Below are 16286 nucleotides of genomic sequence, written 5' to 3'. Positions count from 1 at the left end.
ACGGAGCCCGCCAGGTCGTGGCGGGCCACTCGGGGTTCTCACCAACCTGTTCATACCGGGAAGGTTACCCCAGAAGTACCGGGCCCGGTGCGCGGCAGACACCTCTTTGGCATCGATCATCACGGGGTTGGACTGCAAGGCAGGGAACGGCGGCGGTGAGGGCTGCAGCCAGGACCCGAGGCACCGCCTCGCCCTGCCACCCGCCCCCACACCGCGCAGGCCGGGAGGACGAGCCCTCACCGTGGCTCCGTGCCACGTTCAGCCCGACTTCTCAGCCGGAAAAGCACCGCCCCGTGGCCTCGGACTCTGCCCCAGGCTCCTGTGCCCCCGTCCCCACCCCACGCACCTCGAGGAAGCGCGAGATGTCCCGCTTGTCGCTCACGCCCATGGCCACCACGTTCTCGAAGAGCCAGAAGAAGGGCCGGTCGTCGCCCTCCTTGGGCCGGGCTTCATGGAGGAGGCGGTAAAACTCGAAGAAGAGCCGCCCGGTGCCCTCTGCGCAGGAGACAAGCAGAGGAAGCGGCGTCACGGGATGGCGCCGGCCCTGGGCACGAAGGCAAGCAGGCACAGCCGGCGCGGCACCTACCGTACAGGCCCTTCCGGGCAGGGTTGACGATGGAGAGGTCATTGCATGGGCTTCCTCCGATCACCAGGTCAAAGGGGCCCCATTCCTGTATCTGCAACACAGACCGCAGCCGTGAGGGTGCCGGGGGTACCGCCACGCGGGGGGCAGAGGAGCCCCAAGGCAGCGTGGGAAGGGGAGCTGTGGGGCGGGAGGGGATCAGGGGCTCACGTACGTGCTTCTGGGTGACGTTGCGCACGTCCCCGACGTACATGATCTTGCCCTGGTGCCGCACCATGCCCACGGTGATGGAGTCCTCGCACACCTCTGATGCGATGTAGCGATCCACCTGGATGCCCAGATCCTTCAGCACCAGCAGACCTGCCAGCACAGACCAGGGGGTCAGGCCCGAGCCAGGCCCCCCGCCCTTGAGCAGCCTCCCCGAGACGGACAAGGCGGGCAGGCCAGGGGCTGAACCGTGGCAGAGCTCCTTGCAGGAGACCTGCCCGGCTGCGCACGCGGACATGGGGCACGGCCCCCACCGAACAGGACTAGTCCCCCCGCACGGGACGAAGGGATCCAGGCAGCTGCCCCTGCCCAGCATGGGCCTGGCTCTGGCCCCCGACCCCAAACGCCTAGAGCTGGGGCTTCCTGTGCCAGCAGGGCCAGGGCAGACGCAAGGTACCGGGGATGCCGGTGCTTTTTTCAGGCCAAGGCAGAGAAGGGCACTGAGGGGGGCTGGACCGAGTGGTCTGGGATGGGCTGTGCCAGGGCCGGACTATGGGACCCGGACAGAGCTCTCTAGGGCTGGTATCTGCCCAACTGACCAGTCAAACGTTGCGAAGTCTCAGTCAAATGTTTTAAAAGCACTACTTTATCTGGACAGCTAGAGAGAGACTTTAAGCTGCCCTAGGACCTTCCGCAGGCAAGGCGCTAACGACGAAGGAGCAAGTGAGTTAATGGCTGGTGTGAAGTCAAGACGTTCAGCTCTAAAGGTCCGTAAGGAGTTACTGTCGGTAGAAACGGGAGCGCCAGTCAAGGGTGGACAATTCTTCCCAACTTTTGCCCCCAAATCCCAGGTCAGCCTGGACACGTGAGACTGCGCTGGGATCAGACCTGCAGAGCGGCTCGGAAAGACCGGAGTCCATTTTAAATGCCCTTAAGCCAAGCAGGCTGCACCAGTGCCTCCAGCATTTGGCGGTGCATTTTCTTCACTGGCTTCAACTGCTTTATCTACACCACTGTCATCTTCCTCCGAACACCCGGTCACGCCTTCCTCTCCCGACTGCTAGCTGTCTACAGCCCCAGCCCTGCAGCCACGGGGGCACCGGTCTGCTTCTGCTGCTCAGACGGACGATACCCCAATGGACCAACACGTGCAGCAGTGCACGGAGGCGCTGGCAGAGCTCCTGCCCTGTGGGGAGGATTCGACCCTTTGCACCAGGACAGAGCACGTGCTTTGATGCAGCTACTAGGGTCCATAATGGAGACGGGCGAGGCCTCTCAGCTTCGATGCACGGGAGGGGAAGCGCTCAGAGCCTCCGTGGCACCACAAAGAGCTGCATCGCGTAGGCGGCGCATCCATAATGCAGACTGTGTGGATGCACAGGCATCAACCAAGCCCAGGCCAGGCTAGCAGCACCGTCAGGCCCAGCCGAAATAACCTCCTGGGGTCCTAAACTGGGGACAATATTTATAACTGGGCGGGCAGCGATTCTCTGCTGTGCGTGGGAAGGAGTGAGATGCTGGCTTAGGAGCTGTTACGGGGAAGCTGGTGATACCCTCGCTGTGAATATCTTCTCCTTCAGCACCCTGAAGGCTTCCTTCCCTCCCTCCAAGCCACATCCTGCTGGGAGCCTCACAAGTCAGGTGCAAAAACAAGTGCTAGCCCGTGAGGATTTTCAGCTGTCTCTGCATCGCTGGCATAAATCCCTCTGAGGAACATGCCATCAGGTTCATTTTTCTGGTCGTGGAAATCATACAGCGGGGCTGGAAGAGAGCTCCATGGGTCGCACTGAGTCCAGCTGCCTGAGGCAGGATCAGCCCTAATCAAACCCTCCAGACAAACCCCGTGTCCGAGCTTGGAGCCACACGGCAGTCACCCCCGACACAGCCCCAGGCATCGCCCCTGCCCTTGCCCCCGGGATACAGGGGGGCTGCGGCCACCAAGGTCCTACTGCTGCCGGGGGGTCACGGGCGCTGCAGAGGAGAGCCCAGGCCGTGCCCCCGCTGTAGAGGAAGGCAAAACCCCCCAGTCTGAGCAGGGGGGAAATCCCTTCCTGCCGCAGTGCAGCGTCGGGTTGAGCCTGAGCATGGGGGCAAGACCCTCCAGCCGGGACCCTGCGGGGTCGGTGCCAGCAGGAGCATCGGCGCATCCCCAGCCTGGGCGGCAGCACCAGCGCCTCGGGGGGAGGGTTAAAACCCCTCAACACATGGAGCGGAAGAGGACGTGTGGGGGGAAATCAGCACAGCCCAGAAGCCTGGGAAACCCCCACGGCAGAGCACAGGCATCGCTGCACCTACATCCTTCCCGTCCAGCCTCTCCTTGACACCTCCAGCGACGGGGAGTCCCCCCTGCCCTGGCGTCTCTCCCACGACCTTCACTGTCAGAGCAGGGAGAAGTGTTTTCGGATTTCCAATTTAAACCTGCTTTGCTGCCACTTCCAGCCATTGCTCGGCGTCCTCCTCTCCGCAGCGAGAGAACAAGGGCTTTCCTCTTCTCCCTGGCAGCCCTTTGGGGATTTGCAGGCTGCTGTCGTGGCCCCTTTGAGCATCTTGTCTGCAAGCTGAACATGCCCAGCTCCTTCAGCCTCTCCTCGCAGGACTTGCCTTCCAAGCCCTGGATCATCTCTGTTGCTGCCTCCGGCCCCTCTCTGACTTCTCCATGTCCTTTTAAAATGTGGAGCCCAGAACCGCACCCAGTATCCAGGCGAGGCCTGTCCTGCATTCGCTGCGTATCTGATCCAACAGCCCTTCAGTGCTGATCGATGAACACCCGAAGACTGCCCCGGAGGTCCCAATCCCGGGGCCCACAGGTACCGACAGTGTCAGTGGGCAGCGGTGAGATGGAGCTGGTTCCATGGTCACCGCTGCCCCCGCCTTCGTTAAAGGAGCCTGTGCTCCGAGACGAGGCGGTTGCCGTAAGCGAAGCAGGACGACAGCGCCAAGGAAGGTGCCCTTGGAGCAGGGCAACCGGCGCTTCCTGGCTGTTGGACCGCGACAATCCACCTGCGACGGCAGCTGACACCCAGCCCGTGAATGCCACGAGCCTTCTCCTGCGTGTGGCACAGATGTGGCGCCACAAAACCAGCACGAAGCTTCGAAAGTTTTCCCCTGGGACTTCCTGCTTCCGCAGCCCCACACAGACGACCCCGGCTGCCCCAACACGCCAGCGTAAAAAGCCTTGCAGTGTTTGATGCAACCAGCAGCTTTCAGCTCTGTAGCTCACAGCTATCATCTGCCAAAGCCTCCCGAGTCCAGTCCTTCCCGGGAGCTTTTTACCCAGCAGGCAGCCAGACCCCGCGGCCCCCCGCCATGGGGTGGGGTCCTGACTTCCTGGCCCTATGGGGCTGGGAAAGGGAAAACGACTTGGGAGAGCTCAGGAGAGAGGGGCAGGGCTGGGGGAGCCCGTGCCTAAGTGAAGCGTGTGTGCATGCACGTGCGCTTATGTACACACGACTGTGTGCATGCATGTGTGCAGCCACCCTGCAGCAACGCAGGTACAAGGGGCCCTCACCTGTATGTAAATTAAATATTTGGCAGTATTTGACCCCCGTCACATAACCAGCAGCATTCAGTGTCATCCACAGCCCTTACTTCTGGCATATTTCCTGGCCTCACAGGTCCAGCAACACTCCCGCCTTGGCACAGCCTGGAGGATGCAGGAATTCACCATCCCCTGCGGAAAACCCATAACAGGGAAGGAAGAAAAGTGACCTCAACTCCCTGAGTTTCCTGCACTAAGTCTCATGGACTCTGATGGACTCTGCTGCCTACAAAAGTCTCTCTGAACAAGTCAGTCTCTAAGGTGCGGTCCTGACCTGCCCGAGTTCACGACCACAACCTTCTTGTTCCTAGGTTCGTGCGACACATGCGGCAGCAGCCCCCAGCGCCTGGGTCTCCGCAGCCCTCAGCCAAATGCGTGCCCCTCTGACCATGCAACGTGGCCAGAAAGGTGGACCTCAAAGCTCAGCAGCCGTCACCTTCCCCAACCGCGGCAGGACACGCTGATGCGCTCCGCCAGCTGCAGGCCACGGATGCACATAACAACTGAGATGGTTTAAACCCAAAGCGGGCAGGCGCAGGGGCCAGCTAAGCTGCTTTGCGGCCAGCTGGGATGGATCAGAAGTGTCCTTGGAAAAACCAAATCCTGGCTCATGGGTCAGATCTGAGATGCCCTCCAGGCATCCCACGCTGCATCACTCCACTCCCCGGCCACTCTGCTACATAGCTAGAACTCTATTGCCCCCTCTTCTCCTTTCGTTGGTGCTTTGGAGGACTGAGCTCCCTGCTCTGCTGGGGCAGGCACCGGAGCCTTTCTGACTGCCTCGTCCACGGCCCCTCGTCGTTCCCGGCCCCTGGGACGCGCGGGTCCCCCAGTCAGGCAAGCGTGCTGCACACCGGTACCGGCTACTGACGTTCCCTGAACTCGTGTTCAGGAGAGAAGGGCAAGCACAGAAGTGACGGCACCCCCAGCCACAGGTCCCTGGCCCTGGGGCCCCCAAAGCACACCCACACCACGGCAGGCTGGGCTGAGTTGGGGGCTTGCTCCCAGCCCCTGGCGTTAGAGCCGAAGGGCTTCGTGCATAGATGTGAACTGATCCCCAAAGCAGCAACCACTGCTCCACATGCACGCCTGCACCACGAGATTTAACTCTGCTATTACGCACGCAGCAGACCCTACACCAGAAAAGCCCGGCGATGGCCTCCCAACACAGAGGAAGAGGAGAAGCAGCTACTGCAACAGCCAACTCCCAGCCAGAAACACGGATGGGACCAGAACTGCCTTTAAGGAGGGCGCGGAGAGACGGGAGAGTCCAGCGCACGGCGACAGAAAAGTCTTGCTTGGGAGGCCAGACTGAGGAGGAAGGGCTGAAAAGAGCCTGGGGCGCTGAATCCAGAGAAGAGAAGCCTGACGGGCATCGGACACAGTCTGCAAATCCCTGAAGGGCGATGACAGAGAGGATGGACGGACTAGGAGCAATGGCCTCAAGCTGCAGCAGGGGAAACTGAGGCTGGAGACGAGGAGGAGCTCCCTGACTCCGAGGATGGTTTGAGCAAGCGAAGCTGCGAAATCTCCACGCCTGGAAACTGCCGAGAGCAGCGTGCGCAGACCCGGCGCTGGGATGGTTTAGTCAGGGCTGATCCTGGATTAGGTGCAGCCTCGCGAGATCCCATCCAGCCGATCACCAGGAACACGGGCATCAGCCACCCATCGCAGCACCTGCGATCCCGTTCCAGATGCCTGCCGGGACAAACCCAAGACGCTCACATGTCGCTGCCGGCTTGCCGAATCTGCTGCCGACTTGGCCTTAAAAGAAATCTCCCGCAAGCAGAACAGAGCTGCGGCCAACCACCGTCTTGCTCCAGGCTCTAATGAATCTACAGCACAACCCCAGCTTGGAGGGATGGCTCCCAGGGACAGAGCCACTGCGGACCACAATGTCAGCATCTTCTGGAAGAAAGCTCGCAGCAAAGTACCCCGTCCCCTGCAGAGAGAAAAGCCCCCCCGAGATCCAGCAGGGAATCAGGGGTGCAGCCAGCAGATGGAGGAGCTGCCCCAGGCATCCTCAACCGTCAGGATGACTGCTCCGATGCCAATTTACCACGAAGAGCTTTGGAAGGATTTTGTGCCAACAGTCACCCTGAAACTCAAACATCTTTCACTCCTCCACCGAGCAGCTGCAGGAAAAGCCTGTTACCAACGCCCCACCGCACAACACCGTCCGCGCTACCGAAGACGCAGAAATCAGGTAACCCCGGCAGACCCATCCTGCCCGACGGCCATGCCCTCGCTGAGAAGCGAGGACCGGTGCAACCGTCCTCACGGCACTTGTCGCTCAAAGAGCAACCCTCCCAGAGGACACTGCAGATTTCTCAAGATCCCGAACGCGACCCACCTCGCCAAGCGGCATCCCTGGATGGCAGCAGCCCGCACGCCTCGTCCTGCCCCCTCCGCGCGTGCAGCTATCTGCCCAAAATACCCACAAGAACATGGACCGCACTTGCACGTCTGAGGACAACACACCGCACCGGCCATCCATCATCCACACCATCGTAGTCAACACGGCCTCCACACTGGGGCACAACGATGCCACCTCTGCATGAGGCACCTTGAAGAGAGGTTTCGGAAAACTGCACCAGCAAACCTGCATTGCATAGATCGTGTTTGCCATCCCTTGGACCGAACACCCGGACGGGCTTCTTCATTTCCACCACAGGTTCAACAAGCTCGGGGCTGGGGGGGGAATTTTTCCTCTCCTGCTGCTCCACGTGTTGGAGTTTTATTTAAGCCTCCCCCCGAGGCGCTGGGTGCTGCAGCCCGGGCTGGGGATGAGGCCGGGCTGCGCCAATGCTCCTCCTGCACCAACCCCGCTGCAGGGTCCTGGCTGGAGGGTCTGGCCCCTGCGCTTGGGCTCATCCCGACACCGCACTGGGGCAGGAAGGGATTTCCCCCCTGCTCAGACTGGGGGGGTTTTGCCTTCCTCTGCAGCGGGGCACAGCCTGGGCCTGGGCTCTCTGCAACACCCATAACCCAGGACGCTGGCGGCCGCAGCCCCCCACTTTCCCTGGGGCAGGGGCGATGCCTGGGGCTGTGTCAGGCGTGACTCGTTTTGCTCAGAGGTTGGACACTGGAAGCGTCTGGGCTGGTTTGGACGGGCCTGATCCTGCCTCAGGCAGGGGGTTGGAGTAGATGTGACCTCTGGAGCTCCCTGCCAGCCCCATGGCTCTACAATACCCCTCTGATCACTAAGATCCAGCACTCACTTTCTGGACACCACAATGCTCCCTCATGAACAACTGTATGCAAAATCCCATGGACGACAGCACTTTTGCTCACAAAACCAGAAACCCCCAAACCGCCGCTCCCAGAAAGCTGCAATCTCTAGTCAGCCCCTGATACGTCACCGCCGGAGAGGACCTGGGATACCCCTTTGCCAAACCGGAAACAGTCTTGACCCGGCGAGGATGCTCTGACGCAGAAACAGGCCCCATCTTTGAGCGAGCTACACAATCCCCTGCAGCAAGTGCTACAGTAGAGCCCCCCCCGCCCCCCGCCGTAATAAACCTGTAAGAAGGATCCAATAATTGCAGCCGACACTTGGAGAAAATCAGCCCACAGGACAACCCCCCACCACAGCCCACCCAAGCTCCAGGCTTGCAAACAACCTCCAAACATCACCCAACTCCTCCCCAGAAGCAAACACAATGCGTGCACAACCCTGCCCAAAAAATCACGTCCTTGCGTGGCAAAACCAGGTGGGAGGCTGTTCCTTGAGGCCTGCCGGAGCCCGAGCCCGGCTGTCGGCAGCAAGCAATGTAAGAGTCCTATCTGGGCGGGCTTTTACCAAGCAAAGCCAAGGTGACCCCTTGTTCAGGGGATATCTTCTTGTTCTAGTTCCCTTTTAAGTGGTTTCTTTTCTTGTCGCTACGCTGCCCTCTGACTGCAAGCTCTTGCTGGGAAGGATGGCAAGTTCAGCAAATGAATAAATAAATGCAAAACCCACCAACTCATCTCCAGAGCCACCAAACCACAATGAACCCGTCAGGACCGACACGTGCGTCCCATCCACCGCACCGAATGCCCTCGTGGGAAGTGTGCGGGTGACGCTAGACCGCCGCCGCGCTCCAGAAAGAACCATCACAAAGAGAAAGGAGGGCACCCGGTGACAGGTGGGAGAACACAAACCCCACGTTTCTGACCTCTCAGTCTGCACAGAAATCTGCTAATACCTTTCAGCAGATGGACGGGCCTGGGAACAAAGATCCAGAACTTTACCGGACAACGGCAGGGGGATTAAAGCAGCAATTTAAAGCTCCGTGCCTGCGGCACCGAACCTGCCGTTCCCTGTTGGTGTTCACTGGGGTTTTCTGGCAGTGGCGGGCAGCGCAGAGCAGCGAGGGGATTGGAGGAGCGGGGACCGGCAGTGTCTCCCCCTGCTCCAAGCAACTGCTTCCCTGCGCGCGTGGAGCTAGTCCCAAGCAAGCCACGGCTCTTTCCGGCGTCCAGCTTGGCCGGGAACCGCCTGCGTCTCTCCCAGCCCGGAGCGCAGGGACGCGTTCGCACCCACCTGTGGCAATCCCGTCGAAGAGCGAGAGCACGCGGATGGGCTTCCTCTTCTCAGCCGGGACTGGCGGGTAAACCTTTGGCGGGTCCTGGAAGCAGCACGCGACGAGGCGGCGTAAGGGATTGTGCTGCGGGTGCAGGCCGCGACTGCCGCCCACCGCAGTTCTGAGCACCGTGCCCCCGAGACGCCCAGTACTCACAAACTCTTGGTCGTGGTTGTTGGCAAAGAACATCTGCAGGCGGGAAGGCCAGTCCTCTCGCCGCCGCAGCAGCCCGTAGATGCCCTTGTGCCCGCACATGTAGCAGTTCCAGGGGTCTTCCTTGATGGCCGCCTGGGCCGCGCCGGGGCCCACCAGCAGGTCCACACACTCCACGCAGAAGCACCTGGGCCGGGGGTGGGGACACGTCAGCTCCCCCGCGGACATGGGGGGCTGTCCCAGCTCCATTGCTGGCAAGGCTCAGCGTGACCCCATCTCCCAGCCCCTCCTGGACTCTCCTCCCTGCGAAGCAGGGCCCCGATCCGGGTGGCACCCACCTGCAGCAGTTGTTGTTCCCGCACATGAGCACCTCGCGCCCGCCGCAGCAGATGGTGCAGTAGGACTGGTAGCCGTCGTCGTCGTACTGGTACGCGCACTCCAGAAAGCAGTTCTGGGGGGAGATGCGGGGCATGAGCTGTCAGCCCCTGGGTCCCCCGCTCCTGTCTCCTGGGCCAGCCCGGGCACGGGGCACCTGCCTCGCAGGCCAGAAGGAACTGGAGGGGCAGCTCCATCTGGGTGGGAAGTGAAGCCGGGGTCTTGGCCCCGGGGGACAAAGGGGGTCTGGGGCAGGGCCCAGCGCAGCACAGCCCCTACCTTGCAGTTTTGGCACATCCCTCCGATGAAGAGCGGGTGCTCCAGGGTGACGTTGAGGCTCCCGCAGGAGATGCAGATATCTGGGCGAGGAGAGGTGCAGGGGTGGGCAGGTTGCACTGGGTGCTGTCCCCATGTCCTTCCACCATCTCCCAGCACTGGCTATCGCTGCACCCCGCAGCCTGGCTCCTCATGCTGGGGTCCGGTCATCAGCCTGGCCATGGCTATACCGGAGTCTCATCCCGGCTGGGGGCTGTGGGGGTCCCGCCCTACCTATTTCTTCCCAGGATGCTCTCCCCAGACACCGCAGCCCGGGCTGGTCCCCTCCCTGCTCCCACCCCCAATCCAGGGCCATGTGGGCCCAACTGGCCCCGATCTGCCCCCTGCGTGGGTGCAAACAGGCCATGCTCACCAGGCTGTGTGAGCCATTGCTGCCATCCCTACACCGTCCCAGCTGCCCACAGCCTCAGGAAAGCAGCCAGGGAGGGGCTCGGGGGGGTGTCTAGGCCCTAGCCTGAGCCGTGGCTGTACCCATCCCCTCCTTAGTGCTGCCGGCAGGGCCCCAGGGGTGGGGAGGCAGCCCTGCTGGGAGCTGCACCGTCCCACCCAGCCCCGTGCGGCCCCGCGACAAGAGGGGTCTGGCCCGCCGCCCCCTCCCTGCCCGGTGCACGACTCACCTTCGATGTTCCTGCACTTCTGCCGCACCTCGTACACGAGCCGCTCTGTGGGAGGGAAGGCAGCCGGGTGGGGTGGGGGTGGGGAGAAAATCGCCCAGCCCAGAAAGGGTCAGCTGGAACCAGAGCCAGTGCCGGACAGAGGCCTCATGCTTGCTGGCCAGAGGGCAGGTGCCAAGGGCGGAGAGGGTGCTCAGCGCCAGGGAGTGGGGCTGCAGGGCTGGGCTGGGGTCCCACACGGAGCCCGGGCTCTGCTGGTGCTCCTGGCACAGGCGTCGGGGCTGATCTTGCCAGGCCCAGGCCACTGCCTCTGGGGCCCTTCTGGCACCACCCCATGGACGCTCAAACATAACCGGCACCCACTGCTGCCCCCAAATGAGAGGGGAACGGGAGGGCACCCCTGTTCCAAGCAGGACCAGCCCCAACTACATCTTCCCAGCCAAGGCTTGGTCTAGCCGGGTGTTAAACCGAGGATGGAGACTCCACCACCTCTCTGGGGGGCCTGTTCCAGTGCTTCACCACCCTCCAAAGTGGAGATTGGCAACGAGACACTTGAAAATTGTCACACCGTTACTTATTTAGGAGTCAAGCCGGACCACCTACGGCCAGCATCTAGAAGCGGTCCAGGGCAAGGTTAACAGCAGAGGAGCTCTAATCCATTGCCTTGCTGGGATGCAAGTTTCTAAACACTTTGCACCTGCGCTTGGGCACTTGCATGTGCTCCTGCCATGCGCTGTGCGGCTGTCTGGGGCCGGGGCACGCACACCAGCAGCCTCCAGCCATAACAGCACCGTGAGGATCATCGTCGGATGCCTTATGCCAACCCCAGCTGACTGGTTCCCAGTTCTCTCAGGCCCCCCCTGCCCCGCATCTGGGGATAAGCTGCTACCCTGGCCCTAACCCCAAAGCCCCAAATCCAGACCATTCGTTGTACTCCAGCCTAGCTGCCATAAGCCAGAAAACCAATAACTGCCTGATGTCTCTGAACCCGTTCTCCACTCAGGCCAATAAGCTCATCGAATCTGCAAATGGCTCGTCACCCACAGCCTGTGGAGCAGGCAATATGCTGCACGAGAGCTGCGGCTCCAGACCTTCATCCCCAACCCCAGCTTCTGCCCCTCGGGATGGCAGCTGCCCCGCGGGGCCTGGACTGCTCCTAACCGTCTCAGAGCGGGCAAGCATGCACCCTTGAGGCCTCTCCAGCGACGCTGGCTGCAGCTGCGGTGCTCGAGCTCAGGTGGCTGACCACATCATCTTCGAATGCCCGCATGGCCCTCCTTCAGGTACCCACGGTCTTACGGACATTGACCATTCTACTGTCGCTGGTTTTCTGGCCCTCACGCTTCCAACATGAGTGTGGCAACACTCACTTCATCGTCATCATCACTACCGTCATGGTGAGAAAGTCCTAATATTCAACCTCAACTTCCCTTGCTGCAGCTTGAGCCCATTGCTCCTTGTCCTGTCACCTGCCCCCACTGAGACCAGCCCAGCTCCATCCTCTTTGCAGCCCCCCTGCAGGGAGGTGAAGGCTGCTCTTCAGTCCCGCCGCTTGTCTTCTCTTCTCCAGACTCCATCAGCCCAGTTCCCTCAGCCTCTCCGCACCAGTCCTGTCCCCCAGCCCCACAACCATTTTCACTGCCCTGCACTGGACTGCCTCCAACATGCCCACATCCTTTCTGTAGGGGGGACAATAACTGGACACAGGACTCCAGATGTGGCCTCCCCAGTGCTGAATAGAGGGAAGAACCACTGCCCTCGATCTGCCAGCAACGCTCCTGCCAATGCAGCCCAGGATGCCGGTAGCCTTCTTGGCACCAAGGGCGTACTGCTGGCTCCTGTCCAGCTTCTTGCCATTGTAGCCCCCGGGTCACAGTACAGCACGCTGCCAATACTATCGGGGATACGGGCCCCCCAACTAAGACAACAGAAGGCTCTGCCCGGCAGCGGAGGGGACACTCAGGACCCCCCTGCCATCCCAGCTCCCTTTGCTGGGGCTTTGGTGGCTGGGCTCAGCACTAGGTCTGCCCCGCTCCAGAGGCAGTGTCTTGTCCAGGATGAGCCTGGAATTGGAAACCAGACCCTTGCCCCGTGGAGAGAGCATCCCCTTGGGGCCTGGGGAGCATGGACCGGACTTGCTCCAGCTCCTCTTCCCCTGGGAGACCAGGCCAGACTGGGTGGGGGAGCCTGGGACCCTCCCGCAGGCCAGGTTTCCCCGTGTCCCCAATGCCAGCACGCGGCAGGGCCTGGTAACAGCAGCAGCAATGCCCCGGCCCCCGGCACTGTGCCCAGCCGCCCCCCACCACCCGGCAGGTACCTCGGGTGCGCTCATCAATGATCTCCTTGACCTTCGGCTTCTCCGTTGTGTTTCTCCGGGGCTTTTTGGCGGGCGGAGGGGGGGCGTAGGCGGCGGCTTCTGGCTCCACCCACATCTCTGTGTAAACTTCTTTGTAGGGGTTGCGCTCCTCTGCACCGGGGGAAAAGGGGGCCGTCAGCGAGGGCCGCAGGGGGCCTCAGCCTGCCCTCCCCACCGAGGCCGGGTGCTCCCAGAGACCGACCCCGCTGGTCTTGTCTGCAGCCATGAGGCAGGTTATAGCAGCCCCGGCTGCAGCCCCAGAGGTGCTGGGGGAAGGGACAGGTCTGCTTGGCTGGACTTGCGGTGCGGTGCGGTGCCAACACCCCCGCGTGCTGCCCCGGGCTGGGCTCAGAGCCTGCAGGGAAGTGGTGCAGAAGCCCAGCCACCCTCTGCGGAGACGCGGGACCCGGGCCTGCATGAACGCCCAGGGGGAGACATCAAGCCACACACCAGCCCACGCCATGCCCCGGATCCACCTGCCCCCGGGAGCACGTACCTTCTGGCGGCTCCAGGCCCTTGGGCCCCGATGGCTGGAAGCCCCCCAGAGCCCACTCGATCATCTGCTTGTTCTGGATCTCCACCGCCTTGGACGTGTCCGTCTCGTCGTTCTCGGGGCACGCCGGGAAGATCTTCCCTGCCCGGGTGCTGGCCACCTGCAGGGACAGCTCCAGCTGGTCACCTGCTGTGCCCCAGGCCCCGGCTGCGGCCCCCTGCCTCCCACGTCCCCCTGCTGCCAGGACTCCCTGCACAGCCCGCACGGCCTCTGGCACTACCCTGAGGTGGGAGAGACGTCCCCCAGCCCGGGGCAAGGCACGGCTGGGGGGCCTAGGAGTCAGCACAGGGGGCACCACTTCCTTAAGCCCGGAGGCTAGGTGCCAGCTCACTCCCTCAGGAGGCAGATAACAGGCTCAGCTCAGGGTCCCGGAGCCAAGGGGCTGGCAGGGAGCCCCAGGGGTAACGTCTAGTTCAAGCCCAGCCCGAAGCAGGATCAGCCCCGTCCCAACCAGCCCAGACCAACCCCGTGTCTGACCTCGGAGCAAAACTACGGTCACCCCTGACAGCCCCAGGCATCGCCCCTGCCCTTGGGAAAACGGGAGGTCACGGCTGCCAACGTCCTGCTGCTGCAAAGGGGGTTCGTATACTCATGAGGCCGTGCCCCCGCTGCAGAGGAAGGCAAGCCCCCCCAGTGCGGATCAGTCTGAGCAGGGGGGAAATCCCTTCCTGCCCCAGCGTGGCATTGGACTGAGCCTGAGCGCGGGGGCAAGACCCACCAGCCGGGACCCTGCGGGGTTGGTGCAGCAGGAGCATTGGCACCGCCCAGGCCCCAGCCTCATTCCCCGCTCCCTGGCAGCTCTGGCGCCCATGGCTCCAGCCCACCCCAAACAGGCCACGCCCCAGGGACACCAGGTGGGTTGTCCAGGGCTCAGGGGACACGCGTGGCACAGCACAGCACAGCAGAGCCCCAGCCCCTGCTCACCTGCAGGACCTCGTAGATGGCTTTGCGGTACATGGGCTGCTTGTTGTAGGTGGCCTGATGGAAGGCGCTGGAGAAGGAGCTGAGGGGCAGGAGCTTCTCCACGCAGACCTGTGGGGACCAGAGCGGGCATGAGATCCGGAGGGTCTGGCCCCGGGGCAGCCCCCGGCCCCGTCTCCCCCGTCCCGCACTTACCACCGAGAACTTGCCGTCTCCAAACCACATGACCCAGCGGGTGCCCTCGGCCGCGCGGCTGCGCCCCGTCATCCACCAGGACACGATGCGCCCGGGCCACCAAGAGAAGCCGCGCAGCTTGCCCCACACCAGCTCACCGATACCGAAGCCGCGGCCATCCTGCCGGGCCGCGGGAGAGAGCACAGTCAGGGCTGGGGGGTGGTCTGGAGGGCCATGCCCGGGCTCCCCCACCCTGTCGGCCCCACGGCACTCACCTCATACTCCGGCTCGTCGTCAGCCGACTTGGACGTGCTCTTGTCCACGGCGTCGGCCACCACTGGCTCAGGCGTGGTGGCCACATTGGGCGAGGCAGGGTCGGTGGGCTGCTGCGAGGCAGGCGGGCTGGCCTCCTCCTCCTTCTGGGTCTCTGCCCGGGGCGTCTCCTCCACCACGTTCATCACGGCGATGACCTTGGCCTTCTTCTCAGCCTGCGGGGAGAGGGAGCCGCCGGGCGTCAGTGCCGCCCACCCAGACGCCCCGGGCTCTGCCCCCGGGCTCTGCCCCGACCGCGTCATCGGCCCGGCCCTGGCAGGGCTCAGGCTGGAGCAGCCCACCTGTCCGTCCACCCTCCGCTCGCTCTTGCCCCGCTCTGCCCAGCACCAGGGCAGGGCATGGGTGAAGCTGGCACCAGCCTCCATGGATGGCTAAAGCATTGACACCCTTGGCGGGGAGCCCGGTGGGGACAAGGGGCAGCCCAGAAAGCCACGCAAGAGCCATGCAACCAGGTGCTGAGTGGCTCCATGCTGCACAGGACGTCACACCCACGCCCTGCAGCGGTGGGGCTGGGGCAGCCCCTCACCCGTGCGCGCCCCCAGCTCCAGTCCGCCCCCCCTCGTTCCAAAGCTGATTGCATCTCAATGCACCGGGGCACAGGCCAGCTGCCCCAGCGCCCAAAAGGCAGCAGCCGAGGCTCCCAGCGCTGGCCTCGGGTGTGCCGTGGGGAGACAGGCCGCTGCCCAGGCTGCCCGCGCCCCCAGAGAGCCCTGCAGCAGGGCTGCGGCATGGGCACTGGCACCGGCCCGCGCCCTGGTGCTCCTTGGAGAGGTCTCTCCCCAAACCGGGCTGGTGCCATCGCAAGGACAGGCTTCTGCTCCCCGAGCCGCACGCTGGCCGGACACCTCCAGCACCCGCTTGCAGCTCCTGGCTGCCAAGCCACCATCAGCTCCAGGAGCTGCGCCCAGCCTCGTTAAGGTCACAGCCTTGTTCAGCAGCCCCCCGGAGAAAGGCAAAGCACCCGCCATCCCAGGGCAGGGTCCTCGGCCAGCTCTCCCCCCACTCCCAGGCCTGCCCCCAGACTCAGACGGAGTCGCAGCAGAGGTGGCGTGGGCAGGGCAGGGCAGGGCAGGGCAGGGCCCAGCACCCATGTGGGGCAGGGGCAGGGGCAAGTGCCTGCCCGGCCCCAGGCCTCGGAGGAGACTGGACAGAAGACAGGCGACGGCGCGGTCGCTCCGGCTGGGCTGTGGATGCCCATCCAGGCGGCCTCTCGCCCCCCCGCGCCAGGCTGGGCTGGGGCACCCCAGCCCCAGACATGCAGCCCGGACGGAGGCGGGGGCCTGCACCCGGCCCCCGAGCGCTCGGGCTCTGTGGCCCACGCTCGCCTGGGGCTGCAGGAGGCCCCACGTCCCAGCGCTCCCAAGCTGGACGCCTGGCGCCGGAGCAGGGATGCTGGGACCGGCGCGACTCGTGGCTGAGCCCCACGTTTGCAGGGCTGGAAGCACCGGCCCGGCTGCGCCCCGAGCTCCGCCGGCCTCAATCCGCAGCGGAAACGCGGGAGGGGAGCTGGCTTTGCCCCGGCTCCGTGCCGGCCCCCGAGCACGAGCCCCCCGCTCGAAGCGCGGCCCCGGCCCCCGC

General features: G+C 63.5%; 1 protein-coding gene across 5 annotated transcripts in view; it reads right to left on the bottom strand.

Moving 5' to 3' along the window:
• DNMT3A (DNA methyltransferase 3 alpha) overlaps window positions 1–16286 on the bottom strand; it is a 61977-nt gene that overhangs the window by 2024 nt on the left and 43667 nt on the right. For all 5 annotated transcript variants that reach the window (XM_025214114.1, XM_006032369.3, XM_025214116.1 and 2 more), the window contains 14 exons: window positions 14651–14863; window positions 14397–14555; window positions 14205–14312; window positions 13224–13380; window positions 12689–12838; window positions 10375–10419; window positions 9701–9780; window positions 9385–9497; window positions 9050–9233; window positions 8854–8938; window positions 798–943; window positions 587–677; window positions 347–495; window positions 47–132 (listed from right to left, as the gene is read on the bottom strand). In XM_025214114.1, the coding sequence (XP_025069899.1) occupies window positions 47–132; window positions 347–495; window positions 587–677; window positions 798–943; window positions 8854–8938; window positions 9050–9233; window positions 9385–9497; window positions 9701–9780; window positions 10375–10419; window positions 12689–12838; window positions 13224–13380; window positions 14205–14312; window positions 14397–14555; window positions 14651–14863 (1766 nt within the window). The remainder of the gene's footprint in view (window positions 1–46; window positions 133–346; window positions 496–586; window positions 678–797; window positions 944–8853; window positions 8939–9049; window positions 9234–9384; window positions 9498–9700; window positions 9781–10374; window positions 10420–12688; window positions 12839–13223; window positions 13381–14204; window positions 14313–14396; window positions 14556–14650; window positions 14864–16286) is intronic.

The sequence above is a fragment of the Alligator sinensis genome, unplaced genomic scaffold (assembly GCF_000455745.1).
Source record: "Alligator sinensis unplaced genomic scaffold, ASM45574v1 scaffold8_1, whole genome shotgun sequence".
Lineage (NCBI taxonomy): Eukaryota > Metazoa > Chordata > Crocodylia > Alligatoridae > Alligator > Alligator sinensis.
Note: the sequence above shows the minus strand (reverse complement) of the source record. Positions and strands in the feature narration are given on the sequence as shown.